At 41.9% G+C, this 19,528-nt stretch overlaps 1 protein-coding gene across 2 annotated transcripts in view; it reads left to right on the top strand.

Moving 5' to 3' along the window:
* The first annotated feature begins 338 nt into the window (after positions 1-338).
* Dnah8 (dynein axonemal heavy chain 8) overlaps positions 339-19,528 on the top strand; it is a 195,825-nt gene continuing 176,635 nt past the window's right edge. For both annotated transcript variants that reach the window (XM_048347828.1, XM_048347830.1), the window contains exons 1-8: positions 339-540; positions 852-986; positions 4,689-4,773; positions 7,943-8,094; positions 11,045-11,234; positions 12,511-12,674; positions 14,211-14,387; positions 16,167-16,280. In XM_048347828.1, coding sequence (XP_048203785.1) covers positions 496-540; positions 852-986; positions 4,689-4,773; positions 7,943-8,094; positions 11,045-11,234; positions 12,511-12,674; positions 14,211-14,387; positions 16,167-16,280 — 1,062 coding nt within the window. In that variant the 5' untranslated portion in view covers positions 339-495. The remainder of the gene's footprint in view (positions 541-851; positions 987-4,688; positions 4,774-7,942; positions 8,095-11,044; positions 11,235-12,510; positions 12,675-14,210; positions 14,388-16,166; positions 16,281-19,528) is intronic.

Genomic DNA, 19,528 nt, shown 5'->3' with positions numbered 1-19,528 from the left:
AACTCCTCATATTCAATATATTGCATAATATAGAAGAAAACATTTTGTGATCCTAGATTTTGACCTTTGAGATAGTGAAGGGCAGAAAGCATGGACCCTGAAGCTCCTTCTGGAGAAGACGCCCCGCCCCCTGAAGAGGCAGCCCCGCCCCTTTCGGCAGACGAGGCCCCGCCCCTTTCGGCAGACGAGGCCCCGCCCCTTTCGGCAGACGAGGCCCCGCCCACCACCGACGAGGCCCCGCCCACCACCGGTGAGGAGGTCTCCGAAGGGGAGGCCACCGAGGCGGTGACGCCCGTGGACTCGGCCCCGATCTCGCTCTCGGGAGAGGCTTCTTCGGTGGCGGATTACCGGAGTCTCATCCCGTCGGAGGATGACGAGGATGAGCCCCCTCAAAGCAGAGTCCGGCCGCGGCTGGCCCCGCGCCCCGTGCAGTCCACGCTGTCGGAAGCGCTGTCGGCCCAGGCCGCCCGGCGTCCGTCCAAGTTCCGCCGGAGCATGAGCGGCATCCCGAACCTCCAGGAGACCCTGAAGGAGAGGCAGGTGCGCATCCCGCGGGGGGCCTGGGGGGCTTGAACTCGCGACCTGAGCTTTCTGTGCCCAAGGCCGGGGCTCTACTACTTGAGCCACAGCGCCACTTGGGCTTTGGGTGATTAATTGGAGATAAGCATCTCAGAGACTTTGCTACCCGGGCTGGCTTCGAACTGGGATCCTCAGATCTCAGCCTCCCCGAGTAGCTAGGATGACAGAAGTGGGTCACTAGCTCCTGGCGAAAAATGCTTGTATTTTTCCAGTGACTTGGTTTGGCGGGGTCTCTTGTAATCACGATTTGCATCCATGGTTTCATCCTTTAGGCACGGTTTAGAGATGCAAGGGAAAACCGCAAGATGAATATCGATTCTGCATATAAGTATATCTTTGAAATCATCTCGGACAAGGTTGGCCTGGACCTAGTAACAGTTGAAGAATTAATTTTGGATTGCCCTTCTGTAAGTTGAATTCCTAGGATGACGACTACTACTACTAGTATTTGGTGCTGGGACTGAAGGCAGCCACAACCACCCCCCCCCCCAACCCCCTCTGTATTTTTTAATTGTCCTTTGAGAAGCTTCCTGCATGTTTTGAAAAACATGTAAGAAAGAGAAGGCTGGTATCTCATGGAGAAGCCGCTTTATAGAGGTATAGCCAGCTGAGAGACATTTCTGGTCAGGCCTGTATTGTAGAGGGAAAAATGAGAAGCAACTAGACTGGGCTAAAATTCTCACAGATGACTTGAGAAGTCAATAAGAAGAAGATTAAGACTTTATTTACAAGTAAGGTTATATAAACTATGTACAGTAAACATAACAACAGGAACATAAGGTTAGCCTCATGACTCTCCTATGAGTATAATAATAGAAAAAATGTGAGGTGATCACAAGTCAAATTACCACATGTCTATGTGCCAGGGACAGTTCTGGGTCATACCTGTTTTCCAGGCACAGTTTTAATACTGTACCTCCTTCCAACCCTAAAAGCAAGCCAGTTTGGGATGACCAATTTATACGGTCACCTCCATTATTGTAGTATATAACACATTTGTATTATAGCTTTCTTCTTGATAGCTCTGCTTCTCAGTTTTCAGCAGAATTGTCACTAGTTGCTGGAGTTGGGAGGCAGAGTTGTAATGAGGTTATTGCCATGTGTGGGATAGTGTTACCCCTGCTTTTACAGTGAACTTGGGCACAAGTTTGTGGAACCAGGGTTAAAAGAGCATCTCCCTTACTGGATGCAATGTTGTCTAACGCTGCACATGGTCTGCCCCATACTTCTAGGATCTTTGCAAAAATTGCTTTCTGGAGGTCCCTGCGGTGTGAGTGGGATTGTTCCTTTTTCAGCTTTTCCTTAGAGTGTGGTTGCATCCATGAGATGGGAGGGTGATCAACATGGGGCAAAGACATCAAGAACTCTGCTTGAATGATCAAGCATGAGATCGTGTGGAGATGTGGGAGATACCACACACAGCAAGCAAATGTACCACCATTGTGGTCAGGGCTGGGTTCATGGGCGAATGGATCGTTGTTTAAGGATCGTGTGTGTGTGTGTGTGTGTGTGTGTGTGTGTGTGTGTGTGTGTTTATGAGTATGTGTGTTGCTAGGAGTTGAACCCAGGGACTGCTCTGTAACTGAGTTACATCTCTACAAATCTAGTAGCCAGACATTTCTGTTGTCTGTGTGTGTGTGTGTGTGTGTGTGTGTGTGTGTGTGTAGTTGTATAGTTAAGATTTATGTACGCCCCTTCCCCCTTTGGTGCCAGAACTGGGGATTGAACTCAGGTCCTTTCACTCTCTCTTGACTTTTTGTAGTGGGCTAGTGCTTTATCACTTGAGCCACAGCTCTGCTTATCTTTTTGGTAGTTAATTCCAAGGCTAACTCCAGTTTTTTTTTCTGAATAGTTTATTGGAGATAATACTATTACAGACTTTTCTGCTTGGGCTGGCTTCAAACATCAAACCTCAGATCTCAGCCTCCTGAGTAGCTAGGACTATAGGCCTGAGTAATCCTTCCTCCCCTCCCTCCTTCCCTTCCTCCCTCCCTCCCTCCTTCCCTCCCTCCCTCCTCCCTTCCTCCCTCTCTCCCTCTCTCCCTTTCTCCCTTTCTCCCTCTCTCCCACTGTCCCTCTCTCCCTTGCTTCCTTCCCTTCTCCCTCCCCCTTCCCTCTCTCTCTCCCTCCCTTCTTTCCTATCATAGTTATGTCTTAGACTTCAATAAGTCTTAGACTTCAAAGCAAGGAAATGCTAATAAAACTTGGGTCTTTTAGGTTGCAAGTACATGAGACAGTCATCCATGTGGGAGATGGAAGAGTAGCGAATGAAAGGACAGAATTAGCACTGGTAATAATTAGTATATGTCTAGGATAGTCCAAGCAGAAGATCACAATAGCTCAATAAGTAGTATATATAAACACATAAGATGATGCTAAGCAAAATGAACTCCAAGTTATGGAAATAAGTGGTTTATTATTGTTGTTATTTTCAACATACCACGTGAAGTTATGCCTTTTTCTTTTGTCTTTCTTCCCCATGGTTTTACCCCTGATGTCACTGTAATGTGTTTTGATACCCTGGGTATTGTATATATGTTTATCGGAACTAGGGAAGGGAAGAGGAACATCAAAATGGAGAGACAAAGGGTAAAAGGTGAACCAATGCAACAGCGATACTTATAAGACAATATGCTATAAACCAACTGTACAACTTGCGAGGGAGAGAACTGGAGAGGGAGGAAGGTGGGGAAAAACTGAGAGAGGAGGTAACAAGTTTGATAAGAAATGTACTCACTGCCTTACGTATGAAACTGTAGCCCCTCTGTACATGACTTTGACAATAATTAATTAATTAAAAAAAAGGAAGGGCAGAGTTAGGCCCATTCTGGGCTCCACTTCAACTGCTTGGATGTTGTTCCTCAAGTGTGGTTCCAGCACCAGTGGCCAATGGTACCACCTGGAACTTGTTAACAGAAGCAAATTCTCAGGCCCAACTTGTTGACTCTCTAGAAACTCACTGTGTGATTGTCTAATGTACACAAAGGTTTTTGCCATAAGGGAAGTGGCATTAGCACTCCTGGGGTACTTCCCCCAAGTGGTCAGTATGTGGAGAGAGTAACTCACTGTCCAAGAGAGACTCTCATATGGAGTCAGTTAGGCTAGGAGAAGGGGGTTGTTCCTTTGTGTTTCACTTGGGATGTTGGAGAACTTTTGCTTGCATGAGCTCTTTAGTTTTCTGCTCACTAAGATATTACACTGAATCCTCAGTAATTGAATATAAACTTTGTGCTCATAAATATGGAAGAACCTTATTATAATAATAGGTTTTTATATTAGTTAGGCTACAGTGTAGGTCGAATTACAGTTGCTGAAAGCATCATTGCTTAATTAATAAAACAGAACTGTTCATCTGTAGGCCAGTTTTCTGTTCTCCTAGTCAGCTTTGAAGAAAAGTTTCTTTTAATAATGATTCCTTTAATTTATCTCCAGTTGGATTCACCATTCTATTCCTGTGACAGTTTGTGGGGCAAGGTCAAGGTCAAGGTCATGTAAGTGGGTGCATTAATGTAGGTTTGGATATAGAATTCACTAATTGAGCTTTGTAGTTCATTATAGTCCCTGTTACTCAAGAGGCAGGGCAGAAGAAACACTTATTCCCAGGAATTTGAGGTGAGCTTGGGCATCATAGAAAGATCTCTTTCTTTCTTTCTCTGTTTTCTTTTTTCCTTCCTCCAAACCCCATTTTTTTTTGAGATAGTGTCTATATGTAGCAACAGGCTGGTTTTGAACTCATGACCTTCCTGCCTCAGGGTCCTCCTCCCCAAGCTGTGTACCACCACACCTAGCGGACAGACCTTCTCTCTTAAAATACAGAACTACAACAACATAAAAGCCCACGTACAACAACAACAACAAACCGTAAGGAAAGACAATGAATCTTCCCCTTCATGGACATGTTGGAGTTAAATTGTTGTGGATTCTAACCTGGCCTCAGGTGTGCCTGTCTCTGTGTACCTCTCCGATGAAGTCTTTGAGCTGCCTTGTCGGCATCATCTGCAAAATGAGGATGATTAAGTAACATGTGCACAATGCCCCACACGGGAGTTGGTTCCTTTAGATTGTCATTCCCTTGTCACTGATCACTGTTTTCTCCCTTTATTTCCTAGCTGGAGCCATTTGTCCACTTTTTTGAGAAAGATGGCTGTAAGACTTTGAAAATTTTGTATCAGGAAGGAGATGTTCCTGGTCTTGGTAAGGATGCTTTTTAATAGCTAATGAATTTTAAAGTGGAGCAGTTCTTTTTCCCCTCTTATACATAGTCAATCTCCTATTTTACATTAAGTAAATTTTGCCAGAAGCTTACATGGGGGGAAAAAAAGTAATATCTTAAGAACAGGACTTTTTTTTTTAAGCCCAAATATGGTATTTCAGACATTGCTTTAATGATGGAAGGAAAAAGGTGTTAACAGAAATCACTGACCTCTTGCCAGGGAATACTCATTTCCATTAAAGCTTAATTGCAATTCTCCGGGACAGGTGGAGCTATTTGATCCATATGCTTTCCAATGACTAGGATTGGCCCTGAGGCCACTTCAGAGCTTGGCAGCTGCCCCTTGTGGCCCTGGATCAGCATCTTATGACTGGTCCAGCTGTCACTTGCAATATCTGGCTCTCCCAGCTGTTCTTATTATGCCTAAAATAATTAACCAGGCACCTGGGCTGTGAAACCTTTGTTTCAGTGACTAGTTACCATGTGCCAGCCTTTTGGTCTTAGACCATGTCATCTTCTGAGTTCTGTGGATTTACCTTCAATATCTCCCTCCTGCTAATTCCTTGTCACTTTCCTCCTCTGCTGCCTTAGGCCAAGATCATGTTTCATGTCTGTCCCACTATTCCCAATTAAAAAATGGTGACATCTCTATTGTTACCGTATTCCCTTTCTGACATTTTTTTAAAAATGTGTGTGTGCTGGTCCTATGGCTTGAACTCAGGGCCTGGCCACTATCTCTGAGCTTCTTTTGCTTAAGGCTAACACTCTACAGTTGAGCCACAGCTCCACTTCTGGCGTTTTCTGAGTCATTTGTTGGAGATAAGAGTCTCATGGCCTTTACTGCCTGGGCTGGCTTTGAACCATGATCCTCAGTCTTCAGATCTCCATCTCTTGAGTGAGCTACCAGCACCTGGGCCTCTCTGACATTTAAAAGACCAATTCCTGCCAAGTCAATCTTTTATTGTCCTGCTGTTTTCTAGATTGGCTCCAAATCCCCCATTATCCAAGGGCCACCCCTCTACTTGTCCTGCGCGATCTTCTCTTTTGCACATGTGAACCTCCTGTTCCCCTTTATGCCCGCCCTTCCCTGGTTTCTGTTCATGGCGGAGTCACATTTCTGTCTCTGTACCCTCTCTGATTGCCTGTCTTGTCTCTAGTCCTCTTTTAGATGGCCTTGTGCATTTTTCTCTTATGTGCCCTCTCAGTGTGCCAGTCTATCCCTGCCCTCCAGAATGGTGTTCCATTGAAGGGTTGCATTGGAAATGTTCTTCTTTCCTCCTGGTTGTTTAATATACACGTAGCCAGCCCGCTGTATCCACAGGCTCTTCATCACCGAGAGTGGAAAGCATTGGGAAAAATCACATCCATACTAAACACGCACAGATTTTTCTCCTAGTTAGAATCCTTTAATTAAATGACACACTCTGACAATTATGTTATGCCTGTCCTGGGGCTTGAACTTGGCCCGAGTGCTATTGCTGTGCTTTTTTTGCTCAAGGCCAGTGCTCTACCACTTGAACCACAGCTCCTGTTATGGCCTTTTTTTTTGGATGATTAATTGGAGATAAGGAGTATCATGGAGTTTCCTGCCAGGGTTAGCTTTGATCTCTACTCTTCAGATCTCAGCTTCCTGAGTAGCTAGGATCACAAGTATGAGCGCCCTGCGCTGGGCAATGCAATGCTATTTTATATAAAGGACTTGGGCGTGCATGGACTTTGGTGTCCCTGGGGACCCTGGAACCAATTTCCCTTGTGTATGCAGAGGTATTTCTTCAACAAGATATGTAAACCCAAAATTAGTGACTGAGTCTACCATGGGCTTTCTGTTTCTCATAACTCTTATCCTGGGGGGAATATTGTGTAGCCCATATTTTTATAACTGGTTAAAAATCACAGGTCCAGCTAGAAATTATAGAAAAATTATGAAAATATGTACAATTAGGAGAAAAATAGCCAAGCACAATCTCACATGGTTGGAAAAAGTATTAGCTCTTTGATAAATACCCCTCATAACTGCTTTGGTATAGAAACATTTTATGAAAAATAATAGGATTCAACTCTATTGTGTTATTCCATAGTGGCTTTTAAAGTTTGACAATATTGTATTCTCTGTGCTAATAAAACCTTTTTCTACAATTAAAATTTTAACAGCTGTGTGGTATTTCATTAGGCTGATAGAACTATAATTTTCAGAATGGATCTCCTATTATGATTTAGGGTGTTTACAGCTCCTTGAAACAATGACTGTGATTATCACTGAAGTCAACTCCCTGTGGATTAGGAAGAAATTTGAGGAAGAATTTTGAGAGTGGGACTTGCCCAAACAAAGGGTAGATTGTGTTTGAGCCTGTAAAAGTAATACCCATTATCAGTTTGTTAAATATTTCTCTGTCTTTGTCGTATGCATATGCTAACATACAAATGCATAGTATCATTTTTTAAGTGGATCACAGTAACACATTTTATTCTTGACTTGCTTTTTTTTCAGTATTGTGTATAGCCTAGACATTTTTCCTATGCTATTACATGTTTTCTTCATTAAAAAAATTCTACATGACTGGGCTTACAGCTTTTTGGTAGCTGTAAGTGGAGCTGTGGCTCAAGTGATAGGGCATTGGCCTTGAGCAAAAAAGCTCAGGGACAGAGCCTAGGCCCTGAGTTCAAGCCCTAGGACTGGCATATACACACAAAATTCTGTTGGTGGTCACATCCTCCTCCTTTATGGAAGAACTATGTCATGTAGCTACTCAGGGGCTAAGGAGGGTAGGGGAAGCTGTTTTCTCCCTGGGGATGCATCCATTGCCAATGGGACAAAAATAGGGTGTCTTAGCATGGAAAATGGGGAGGATATAAGGATAGGTGCTATCTCCATGAATGGATATTTGGGCTTTTTAAAAAAAATTGATAACAGGCCATGTACAACTTTGGTTGTAAGCAAAAACCACCTTTTGGGGAGGAGTGGGTCACAACATTCAGTTGAACAGTTAGGCAGCAGGAGTAAGAAGGTGTTCGAAGAAGCTACAATTACAGAATTGCAATCATTGATATCTTTAAAATTTCTTACAGCTGGAGTACACTGAGAACCCCAGTAATTTATCCCATTGGGTCAGCTATGGGATCATGGGCTAAGTTCCTGCCTTTTGTTTTCAGAATGTGGTCGAACTCTTGCTGGAGCAGGCAAAGGGATGAAAATGATGCGATTGTATATAGACAGCACAGCTCCCGACAAACTGAAAGGGCTGTGTCTCATTTTTGTTCGCTATCGTAGTGACATTGCTTTGAATGCTAAAACTATTCATGAGGTATGTTTAATTTTCCTCCCAAAGATATAAACATTGATGTGTTTTCATAGTCACATTTGTGCTTTCCTCTGCTCTCTTTTTCTATATATAGGACAGAATTGAGTTCCAAGGAAATAATGTATTCATGTATTCAAAGAAACTAAAGGAGATTGGCTATAATAGAACTTAGTTATATTTATCCTTTAGATACTGCTTTTTAAAATTCATGAAAATTCCATTTTTTCTAGATGGTATACAAATAATTTCCATTTTCCCCTATTCACTAGGAATACATTTAATTCTGTACATGGAATCTTACCCTCCCTCCCTCCTTCCCTCCCTCCCTCCCTCCCTCCCTCCTCCTCCTCCTCCTCCTCCTCCTCCTCCTCCTCCTCCTCCTCCTCTCCTCCTCCTCCTCCTCCTTTCTCTCTCTCTCTCTCTCTCTCTCTCTCTCTTTCTTTTTTTTATGCCAATACTGAGGCTTGAACTTAGGACCTGGATGCTGTTCCTGAGGTTTTTTTTTTGCTTCAAGGCCGGTGCTCTACCACTTGAGCCACAGCTCCACTTTTGGCTTTTAGGTGGTTAATTGGAGATTAGAATCTCATGGACTTTCCTGCCCAGTTGGCTTTGAACCATGATCTCCAGATCTCAGTCTCCTCAGTATTCAGGATTACAGTTAACCTGGGTCCCCACTGGGGCCTGCTGAAATATACATAAAATCCTAAGTATTAGTTACATTACTTAACCTTCTCTTCAACTCATTAACTCATTAATAGTTCTAGAAGAAAGAAATCTGGGATATTGCTAAATGAGTCCTGGGAAGGCAGGATGGCTGAATGGAAAAAAAATAGGCAAATAATTCAGCCTGACAAACCCAAATTTGCCTCATGGTTCCCCACTGACTAGCAGTGTGTCCTTTGACAAGTTGTTCACCCATCTTAGACTTCAGAGACCCTTAAATTGGGAAGAACAGCACCCTCTCTTCAGGATTTTGATGACACCTTTAAATGATAATATAAGCAATTAATATTTTGTAAACAATTATAATTAGTAATACAATTAATGATATAAATCCCTATTATACTGCCTGACATACTGTAGGCACTCAACAAATACTAATTCTCTTTATTATTTTTAATGCATCTTATATCAAGAAAGGTAACAGAAACAAAATCTAATTTTGTTGCTTTTTCTGCTTATAACAGAAAACATTGCTGAAATATTGTTCAGGTTGGCACTAGGACTCCTTGTAGCTAGTTGATTGCTATCTATCTATCATCCATCACCTATCCAAACTACCATCTATCATCTATTATCCATCATGTATCTATCAATCTAATATATCTTATCTAATCCATCTCTTCTGGCTGGTGGGACACAACCCTCCCCCCTTAGTGCCCTATTCATAGGAAATTTCTCTCCTGTTAGCTTTCCTTTTTGTCTTTGATGTCTTCATACATAGCCTTTTGTTTACTCTAGCTTCCATCTTAATCAATTTCTCTTCGATTTAGTCCATTATTCAGTCCATTCTTTTTCGTAGTTTAGGTGTTTATTCCATACACCCCCTCCCCTAGTACTAGGGATTGAGCCTAGGACCTCACACATGGTAGGAAATGTTTATATTTTGAAAAAGGATGTTGCTATGTTTGGCCAAGTTGACCCTGGGTTCAAGTGATCGTACTACCTCTACCTCCCAGGTGGGTTGGACTTCAGGCTGAGTCACCACACTGGGCTTATATTCTAGTTTTTTTTTAAATTTAATTTAATAGTCAAGGTGATGTACAAGAGGGATTACCGTTACATATGTAAGGTAGTGAGGACATGTCTTGTCAAACTTGTTACCCCTTCCTCATTTTTCTCCCACCTTCCTCCCCCCCAATTATTCTAGTTTTAGGGTTTTTTTTAAAATACAGTTAGATAGTTAAAAGAGGAAGAGGACATTCTTTAAGGCTTATTATGCAAAAACTGAGCAATCATATCTTGACCAAGGAGAGAGAGAGACAGACAGACAGAGACAGAGACAGACAGAGGTAGGGGGTCCCACAGTTCCTTTCAACGTCATGTCTGTAACCTAAGAACTTCCCACTCAGCCTCACTTTCCCCAGTTTCACTTTTCAATAGTACCATCCTAGTGGGCCCAGCCCTTCATATACGGACCTTTGTGAGATATGTCCCATATTCAAACCTTAGCATTCGCACAGTTGGACAGCAGCCAATCACTTCTCAGTGGCCTGCAATTAACTTTTTACCTTTTTGCTTTGGTAGTTCCACACTACTTAGGTTGTATTACTTGAAACGCTATACTACATGCAGATGGTGGAAAATTTTGGTTTCTAGGCTTTTGGGTCCTTCTGCCTCCTCATTTTCTATCCTCAATTTTGGCCCAAGGATTAATTTCTTGGCTCTTTCACTCACTAGTAGTTTTTATGGTTGGGACAGCGGTCCACTTAGGACTTCTGTAGGTGGGGGCTGGGTTGTGTCTCTCTTTCAACAGCTCCTTACCTCAGCAAAAACAAAAGCAGTGGAAGAAACATCCCTTTCCTGAGCTGACAGGTAAATGTTCAAAACGGGAAGAACATAAAGGCTTTTGGTTTTAGAGCTCTGATATTCATAACCACATAAGTTTTCCTGATGCCTTACAAAACATATGAATTGTCCATTTCTTTTTTTTTTTTTTTTTTTTGGCCTGTCCTGGGCTTGGACTCAGGGCCTGAGCACTGTCCCTGGCCTCTCTGTGCTCAAGGCTAGCACTCTGCCACTTGAGCCACAGCGCCACTTCTGGCCATTTTCCATATATGTGGTGCTGGGGAATCGAACCCAGGGCTTCATGTATACGAGGCAAGCACTCTTACCACTAGGCCATATTCCCAGCCCTGAATTGTCCATTTCTTGCAGTGAAAAATAGGTTATTATTTTTCATTCTTTCATGGAATCAGTGTATAAAACAATGTTTGAATTGCCACCCTTTCAGGATGTGATGTTTACTGTTTTGGATGCATCAAAAGGACTCTTAGAAGGAATCAGGAAGATGTTATCAGAACTCTTTCTCCCAGCTATTCTAGCCACAAACAACTGGGGTGCCTTAAACCAGTCTAAGCAGGGAGAATCTGAAAAACATATTTTCGTTGAAACAATTAACAGATACCTTTCATTTTTAGATGGTAAGTATAAATTTTAGCATTAAAAACCCCACTGAAAATGAGCATATTAATTAGAGAGCTGAGTATAGTAGCTCATGACTGTAATCTGAGTTACTTGGGAGGTGGAGATCAGGAAGATATTTATTCACGGCCAGTACAGCTGCCTCCCCACACCAAAAATATTATCAAGACTGCTTCTCATCTGGATAGGCTGAATGTGACAGCAGATGTCTGTAATCCCAGGTATTCTAGAAGCTTAGGTAGGCTGGGCGCCAGTGGCTCATGTTAGAATCCTAGCTACTCAGGAAATTGAGAGCTAAGGATTGTGGTTCAAAGCTAGCCTGCATAGACAAATCTGAGGAACTCTTATTTCCAATTAACTAGTAAAAAGCTAGAAGCAGAGGTGTGGTTCAAGTACTAGAGCACCGGCTGTGAGCACAAAAGCAGTGGAAGAGTGTGAGGCCTAGATTTCAAGCCCTGGTAAAGGCATGAGGGGGAAGGAGGGAGGGGGGAAGAGAGAGGGAGAGAGAAAGAGGACAGAGAGAGGAGGCAAAGGAGAGAGAGGGGTGAGAAAGAGTGCAAAGGGCACATATACAGAGGAGAATGGTCCAAGATTGGCTCCATATAAATATATGAGACCCTACCTGAAAAATAAAGCAAAAGAGGGTGGGAGGGCGGGGTGTGGTGGTTCAAATACTAGAATGCCTGCCTAGTAAGCATGACGCTCTGACTTCACACTCAAGTACTGGCCAAGAAAAAAAAAATAGGGGGAAATTTCCCATCTTAGGTGATGTGTAAATAATTATGAGACCTAGAAGTAAGATATGAAAGTGTGAGAACCCCTCATTTCCAGGGATCTTTGCAGGGACAAGGTATGCTTTCCTTTGTGTTATGAATCGAGGGATCTCTTCATATATATATATATATGTATACACACACACACATATATATATATATATGTGTATATTGGTGTATCAGAGTTTGGACTCAGGGCCTAATGTTTGCTAGGCAGGCATTCTATCACTGAGTTCCTCTGTCCGTCATCTTCCTATGTTCTTCATTAAAATTTGTTGCCATATTTAAAAATGTTATTCAAAATGTCCAGTTTAATCAACCAGTATTATTTAAAAAGTGGTCTTATTAGTAATCACACTCTAGTGATCAATGTAGAATCTTATTCCTGTAAAGTGTTAGATCTTAGATGTTTTAGTGATCACCACTTAGAAGTTATGTATTGACATTTAACACATTGATACGAAACACTTCTCTTTTTCATATCATTTTTTTCCCCTTTAAGGTGCTAGAATAAGTATTGAGGGAACAGTGATGTTAAAGAAGATAGACAATGTTGATTTTTCTAGACTGCTCACCTTTAAAGAAGTGACAACCGCAGCAAGCAATTCAGAAACGGTTCACCAGCTGGAGGAGGTACTGATGGTGTGGTACAAGCAGATTGAACAGGTGCGCCCACTTAGATCTCTTCACTGGGAGTCCTAGCTCTCGTGTGTCTGGCCAGCATAGCTTGACCCTAAAAGTCAAGGGAAGGGCATCTTTGATTCTCTCCAAGATACCATTTTTGAGCAAGATGGTTGTTCTTTATGCATCACTTAAGATCAACGATAAAAAGCCAGTGGCTCATACCTGTAATCCTCACCTACTCCAAAGGCTGAGATTGTGCTTAGAAGCTACCCAAGTCTGGAAGGTCTGTGAGACTATTAGCTACCATTAGCCATCAAAAAAAAAGGGGGAAGTTGTGGCTTAAGTGGTAGAGTGCCAGCCTTGAGTGAAGAAGCTAAGGGGCAGTGCCTTGACCCTGAGTTCAAGCCTCAATATCTGCAAAAAAAGAAAAATTAATTATAAGGTATTTCTCACTTTAAGGAGAAAACTCTTTTTTTCCTTTTTTGCCAGTCCTGGGCCTTGAACTCAGGGCCTGAGCACTGTCCCTGGCTTCTTCTTGATCAAGGCTAGCACTCTGCCACTTGAGCCACAGCGCTGCTTCTGGCGGTTTTCTGTATATGTGGTGCTGAGGAATTGAACCCAGGGCTTCATGTATGCGAGGCAAGCAAGGAGAAAACTCTTTAAAGAGGAGATGGTGATAAAGGGAGTGGGGACAAGAAAGTAGTAGAAAGTGTGACTGTGATCAAATACATTATATTATGTAAGAAAATATCACAGTGAAATCCTCACATTGTACAATTCATGTGTGCTAGTAAAAAGTGTGCAAAAAAGCCAGGTGCTAGGGCTGGGAATATGGCCTAGTGGTAGAGTGCTTGCCTCACATACATGAAGCCCTGGGTTTGATTCCTCAGCACCACATAGATAGAAAAAGCCAGAAGTGGCACTGTGGCTTAAGTGTGTAGAGTGCTAGCCTTGAGCACAAAGAAGCCAGGGACAGTGCTCAGGACCTGAGTTCAAGCCCCAGGACTGGCAAAAAAAAAAAAAAGCCAGGTGCTAGTGGCTCACATTATGACCCTAGCTACTCAGAAGGCTGAGAAACCTTGAGGATCTAGATTCGAAGCCAGCTATGTATGGCAAAAATGTAAGAATCTCATCTGTAACTAGCAAAAAGCCAGAAGTGAAGGTGTAGCTCAAGTGATAAGAGTACCAGCCTTGAGCAAAAAAGCCCCGAGTTCAAGTGGCCTAGAGTTCAAAACCCAGTCCAGCAAAAACAACACCAAAAAAGCAATGACTTCTGCTTGGAATGTGGCTTCAGTGCTTGAGTTCTTGCCTGCGTGATACTTTCTAACATTTCACCCTTACGTATAGTATTTGTTGGGAGTTTCATGGAGAAAACTATCATTTGAAAAACCTCCATTGCTCCTTTCTGGTCTTTGTTTTTGGAGAGATTTTAGACATTATTCACTGCGGAATATTATTCCCACTTGTAGTCTTCTTTGAAAAGATGTAATGAGATTTTAAGAATGTGCCATGTCCATAAACAATGATTTTTTTTTAATTGCAGGTACTTACTGTTTTTTTTTTTCTTTGTAATTTCAGGTACTTATTGAGAGCGAGCAGATGAGAAAAGAAGCTGATGATTCCGGTCCCCTCACTGAGCTAGAACACTGGAAACGGATGTCAGCCAAGTTCAACTTCATCATCGAGCAGATCAAAGGTCCAAGCTGTAAGGCTGTTATCAATGTACTCAACGTTGCACATTCCAAACTATTAAAGGTAAAGGGCCTTGACTTTAAAGCTTGGCACATTCTACAAGGGCTCTTCTAGGCATTTTGAAACACAGCATAGATTGTTGAACTCTAGTTTACCAGTATGTTGCAAGTTGTAAGTTTTGTTTTTCATGTAAGATTTAATAGTAATGATAATAACAGTAGCTAACAGCTAGCATGACCATATGCCAACCAGCATGCTAAATGCCTTGCCTGTAACATCTTATTTGATCTGATGGTACTGTTTGTTACCCCATCCTCATTTAGTTCATGGACCTCCAGAGATTAAGTTTTTTGCTCAAGGTCACAGTGCTGATAAGCCACGAAGCAAGCTATTAGACCAAATTTGTTTTTGTCTAAGACTTGGTGGATGATAAGATAAATGTCTTCAAATGTAAGGACGCGGGGTTGGGAATATGACCTAGTGGTAAAGTGCTTGCCTCGTATACATGAAGCCCTTGGTTCCATTCCTCAGCACCACATATATAGAAAGAGCCGGAAATGGTGCTGTGGCTCAAGAAATAGAGTGCTAACCTTGAGCAAAGAGAAGCCAGGGACAGTGCTCAGGCCCTGAGTTCAAGCCCCAGGACTGGCAAAAATCCAAAACAAAACAAATGTAAGGATGCTGTATATTCTCTGATGTTGCATCAGGCAGAACTATACTAGTGAGTGGAGATGAGAGGAAGACAAAATCATTGTTTAGTCCATTTTGTCTTGCTCTGACAGGATAACAGCTGCTGGGTGACATATGAAGTAAAGAGGTTTATATGGCTCCCAGTTTGGAGGCTATAAGTCTAAGATCAGATGACCCTTTGTTCAGTCTTCTATGTCCTATTTGACAATGACATCATGGTGGGAGGATGGGGAAGGAAGAGTGGGAGCAGGGCATGTGGATGAGGGGTTCAGAGCAGATGCCAGACTCACTTATAAACATCCCCCTCTGGGGGCACAAATGTTATCCCAGGAGAGCTGCAAGCCTCCTCTCAAAGACCCTAACACCTCCATGCTGTGGTGCTGGGAAATGGAGGCTCAGCGTGGTGACAAAACCACATTCAAACCCTGGTGGATTTCTTCTCAAAATGAAGAAGGACTTTCTCATAATTACACTTAGCTGAGAAGGGAATATTTGAAAACACAAGAAAATTTTGATTTCAGATTGGATTTACTTTGTATTAAAGTTACGTTCTTACAATGTGATTCGGTGTTGATATCTTGGCTCATTCTTGAAGATCTAGAGCCATATAGTATCACAAAGAACTAATCTGAAAAGTTACTTTATTTTAATTTTTTGTTCCACTGTTGAGGCTTGAACTCAGGGTCCCTATGCTCTTAGCTTTTTTTTCCCTCTCAAGGTCAGTGCTCTACCACTCGAGTTAAACCTCCACTTAATGGCCTTTTGCTGGTTAATTGGGGATAAGATTCTCTCAGATGTATCTGCTGGGGTTGGCTTGGAACCCAGGATCCTTAGATCTCAGCCTCTAAATAGCTAGAATTACAGGTGTGAGCCACCAGTGCTTAGCCTTGGCTTAGCCACTTTAAATTAAAGAAAGTCTAGTTCCAGGTTACAGAGAGGATATTAAGTATGACTCTTCAGTTTTGGCAAATCATTGAAGATGTGTACAATACCATTAGTAAATTCTATAAAAAGATATATTAATAACACTTAAGGTGTCTACTATTTCTATATATATATATATATTTGATTCAGGAAGACAGTAAATGGGGTAAATTGTAGCATACTGACTTACTGGATTTTTAATGGACTTCTGACATCATTTCTCCTTAGAATTGGCGTGATTTGGATGCCAGAATCACAGATACAGCAAATGAATCAAAGGATAATGTTAGATATTTGTACACTTTGGAAAAAGTTTGTCAACCTCTCTATAACTATGATTTGGTAAGTTTGCTTTTGTTTATTAAATTTTATTTTTATGTTCCTTTGTAAGTAGGTTTTTAAAAGAATAGTTTAAAAATTAAACTTGTATACTCAACTTTGAAATTACAATATAATGATAGTAAATTATATAACTAATGCAGTTAAATATATACAAATATATACACAAATATACATGTAAATGTCTGCATGTATACATATATTTGTGGAAAAACACTCACTGTCAACATTTATTTAAATGATATGTTTTCCTTTTATGTATTTATAATGAATTATGAAGTACAATTAATACTTTAACCAAAGTTTAGATATTTGGCAGTACTGTAAGCATGACTTTATTTGTAAGTTAAATAAGATGAATATATTAGTTATCCATTGCTATATAGCAAATTATCCTGGAACTGAGTGACTTAAAATGACAAGCATTTTTTTTTTTTGTCAGTGGTGGGGCTTGAACTCTGGGCCTGGGCACTGTTCCTGAGCTCTTCAGCTCAAGGCTAGTGCTCTACCGCTTAAGCCACTGCACCAGTTCTGGTTTTCTGGTGGAGATAAGAGTCTCACAGATTTTCCTTCCCCAGGCTGGCTTTGAACCATGATCCTCAGATCTCAGCCTCCTGAGTCACTAAGATTACAGGTGTGAGCCATTGCCACAGCTTTTGTGGGTCAGGAGTCGGAGTGCTGAATGGCTTAATGCTTCTGCTCCCAAGTCTCACAGGAGCTTGCAACAGGCTGTTAGTGGGGGCGGTGGTGCCTTCATGAGGGGAAGCTGGTGGGCTGAGTCCATCTCTAAGCTCACTTACATGGCCCTTTCCGCACAGGGGCTCACTTAACCCAGCTATGAGTCAGAGGGAGCAGGCTGGCTGGGAGCTGCTGTCTTTGTATAAGCATATGCGGGGAGGAGAAGGCATTGTATATGAGGATGTACTAGAGCTTGAACTAGGGCCTTGTGCTCTCACTTGGCTTTTTCACTCCAGGTGAGCACTCTGCCACTTGAGCCAAACCTCCACTTCCGGCTTTTTGATGGTTAATTGAAGATAAGGGATCTCATGGGTTTATCCGCCTGGGCTGACTTCAAACAGAGATCCTCAGATCTCAGCCTCCTGCAAGGCCTAGGCCCCCGGTGCTGGCCATTTGTTCTGGCCCAGCATCATTGTGAGTTTTGAAGTTAGCCAACTTGGGTAATGCTGGCTTCATACTAGAGGCAGGGCAAGGAGAAGAGGCTCTGACCTCGGTCACTTAGCGCTCCAAGAGTGGGTCACATCAATCTCAGGAGGGCATTGACTTCCAAGTAGTATGATAGGGCAGGTGGGGGAAGAATGTGGGTTGAGTGATCTGGGCAGGGGCAGTTCCTGCTCTCACATGGGACTCTTATCATCAATTAAGGCACACTATGAGAGGACATCAGAAGACAGGTCGGAAGTAGATTCTGTAGAGATGGTGGACTTTACTTAAAACTTGCATCATTTGTGTGTTGTTTGCAAAGAATGATGACTTTGTCAAACTCCATTCCAGCTCATTTCTTTCTCTAGCATCAGCAACTAGAGTTCTGCAAGGAGCCTTTTTGCAGTTTGTTTTACATAAAAACAGTGCTGTCACTTGTTGGGTCTTTCTGCATATATGAGCACGAGTTAAGAAAACAAAATGGTGTAGTGCCTGACTTTATAAGATGAGCAATTAAAATTTATGTCAGAGAAAAATGAGAATTTTTAGATGTTACAAAGCATTTTGGGTAAAGCACTCTGTATGAACTGTGAACTCAAGGACCTGTTATAAATAGTGGTTCAAATTTGGCCTCTTCACCAGCATTATGGGTACTTTGTAGGTTTGGTTTAGCAAGGTAAGTTTTGTTGTTGTCATTCTTCTACTCGTGGCCTCATCTTACTTGGTCCAAGACTGGTTTTCAACTACTTGATCCACAACTCTACCTCTGGCTCTTTGCTGGTTAATTGGAGATATGAGCCTCACAGATTTTTCTGCCCAGTCAGGCCTAGAACTGTGATCCTTAAATTCAGCCTTCTGAGTAGCTGGGATTCCAGGTGTGAAGCACCAAGGCCCAGTGCTAAGTAGGATTTTTGTTTTGACCTACGTATAGAATATGGAGTCCGACATACAAGGGTCACTCTCATGGAATAGTGTTGATTTAGTTATTTTGTAGTTATATCTCATACCTAGGACATATACTACACTATTCAGGGGTTATTTTCCTTGGATTTATTTATGTCATCACCAGAAAAAGGTCATTTTGTACCGTTGATCTTATCCTATCAAGCAAAAGGGAAGGTATTCCTTCTCTGTTCTCTCATGGTGATTTGCATCTGGATACAGAGCTGGGTCTCACAACTTAGGGGGCTGGGACCTTGAGCAAGGTGTTTTGCTCCCTATGTCCCTGTCTTCTCATTTGCAAAGCCTTATGCACATTTTAACATCTCTGAACTCAGGATGCCCTTTGCAGAGAGCCGTGTGTTATGAGTCATTGTGGGTGCAACTGGCTGGCATTTTAAATAACTAGTTCTTTTTGAGAAGACAGGTTTTTTTTGTTGTTTGTCGGTTTTGTTTTGAGTATGATTACTATGAATTTTAATGACAACTAAATACGTTTGTAGTATAAATTCTCAAGGAGAATAGGAAGATCGAGACAAGCAAGTTTTGTTCTGCTATTTTTCTCTGTGGTGGTTTTATTTCATGCTTATTTGAACATGAGAGAGCGTGGCCTGTGGCTGGCTACAGGAACTTTTCCAGGGGAGTTAGTCTCTTGTGGCCTGTGGCTGGTTACAGAAACTTTTACAGGAGAATTAGAGTCTCTGTGTGGAGTGTTTTTACTTCTTCCTCACTAGCACATAAAGGAATGAGGCCATGAGAGACCCACACGATGAAGCTACTAGAAGAAAACTTAGGAAAATGCTTTAGAACCATGACGTAGGCAAAGGCTTTTTGGCTAAGACTTCAAAGGCATAAGTAACAGCAGCAAAAATCGATAAATGGGATTTTTCTCAAACTAAAAAAGCTTCTGTATAGCAAAGAAAACAACTACAATGAAGAGACAAAACTTCCAGGAGGGGAAAAAATACTTGCTAAGTATTCACCTATCAATACATTAATGTCCAGAACATACCAAGAAAAAACAAAAACAAAGAAAAAAATAAGCCCCTGGTGATCTAATTAGAAATAGATGAATAGTCTGAAAAGACTTTTTTCAAAAGGATATACAAAATCAGTGAAGTTCTCAGTTTGATTTCCTCCATGATACTTGT

The sequence above is a fragment of the Perognathus longimembris genome, chromosome 6 (assembly GCF_023159225.1).
Source record: "Perognathus longimembris pacificus isolate PPM17 chromosome 6, ASM2315922v1, whole genome shotgun sequence".
Lineage (NCBI taxonomy): Eukaryota > Metazoa > Chordata > Mammalia > Rodentia > Heteromyidae > Perognathus > Perognathus longimembris.
The sequence above is the reverse complement of the archived record's forward strand: the minus strand, read 5'-3'. Positions and strand labels throughout refer to the sequence as shown.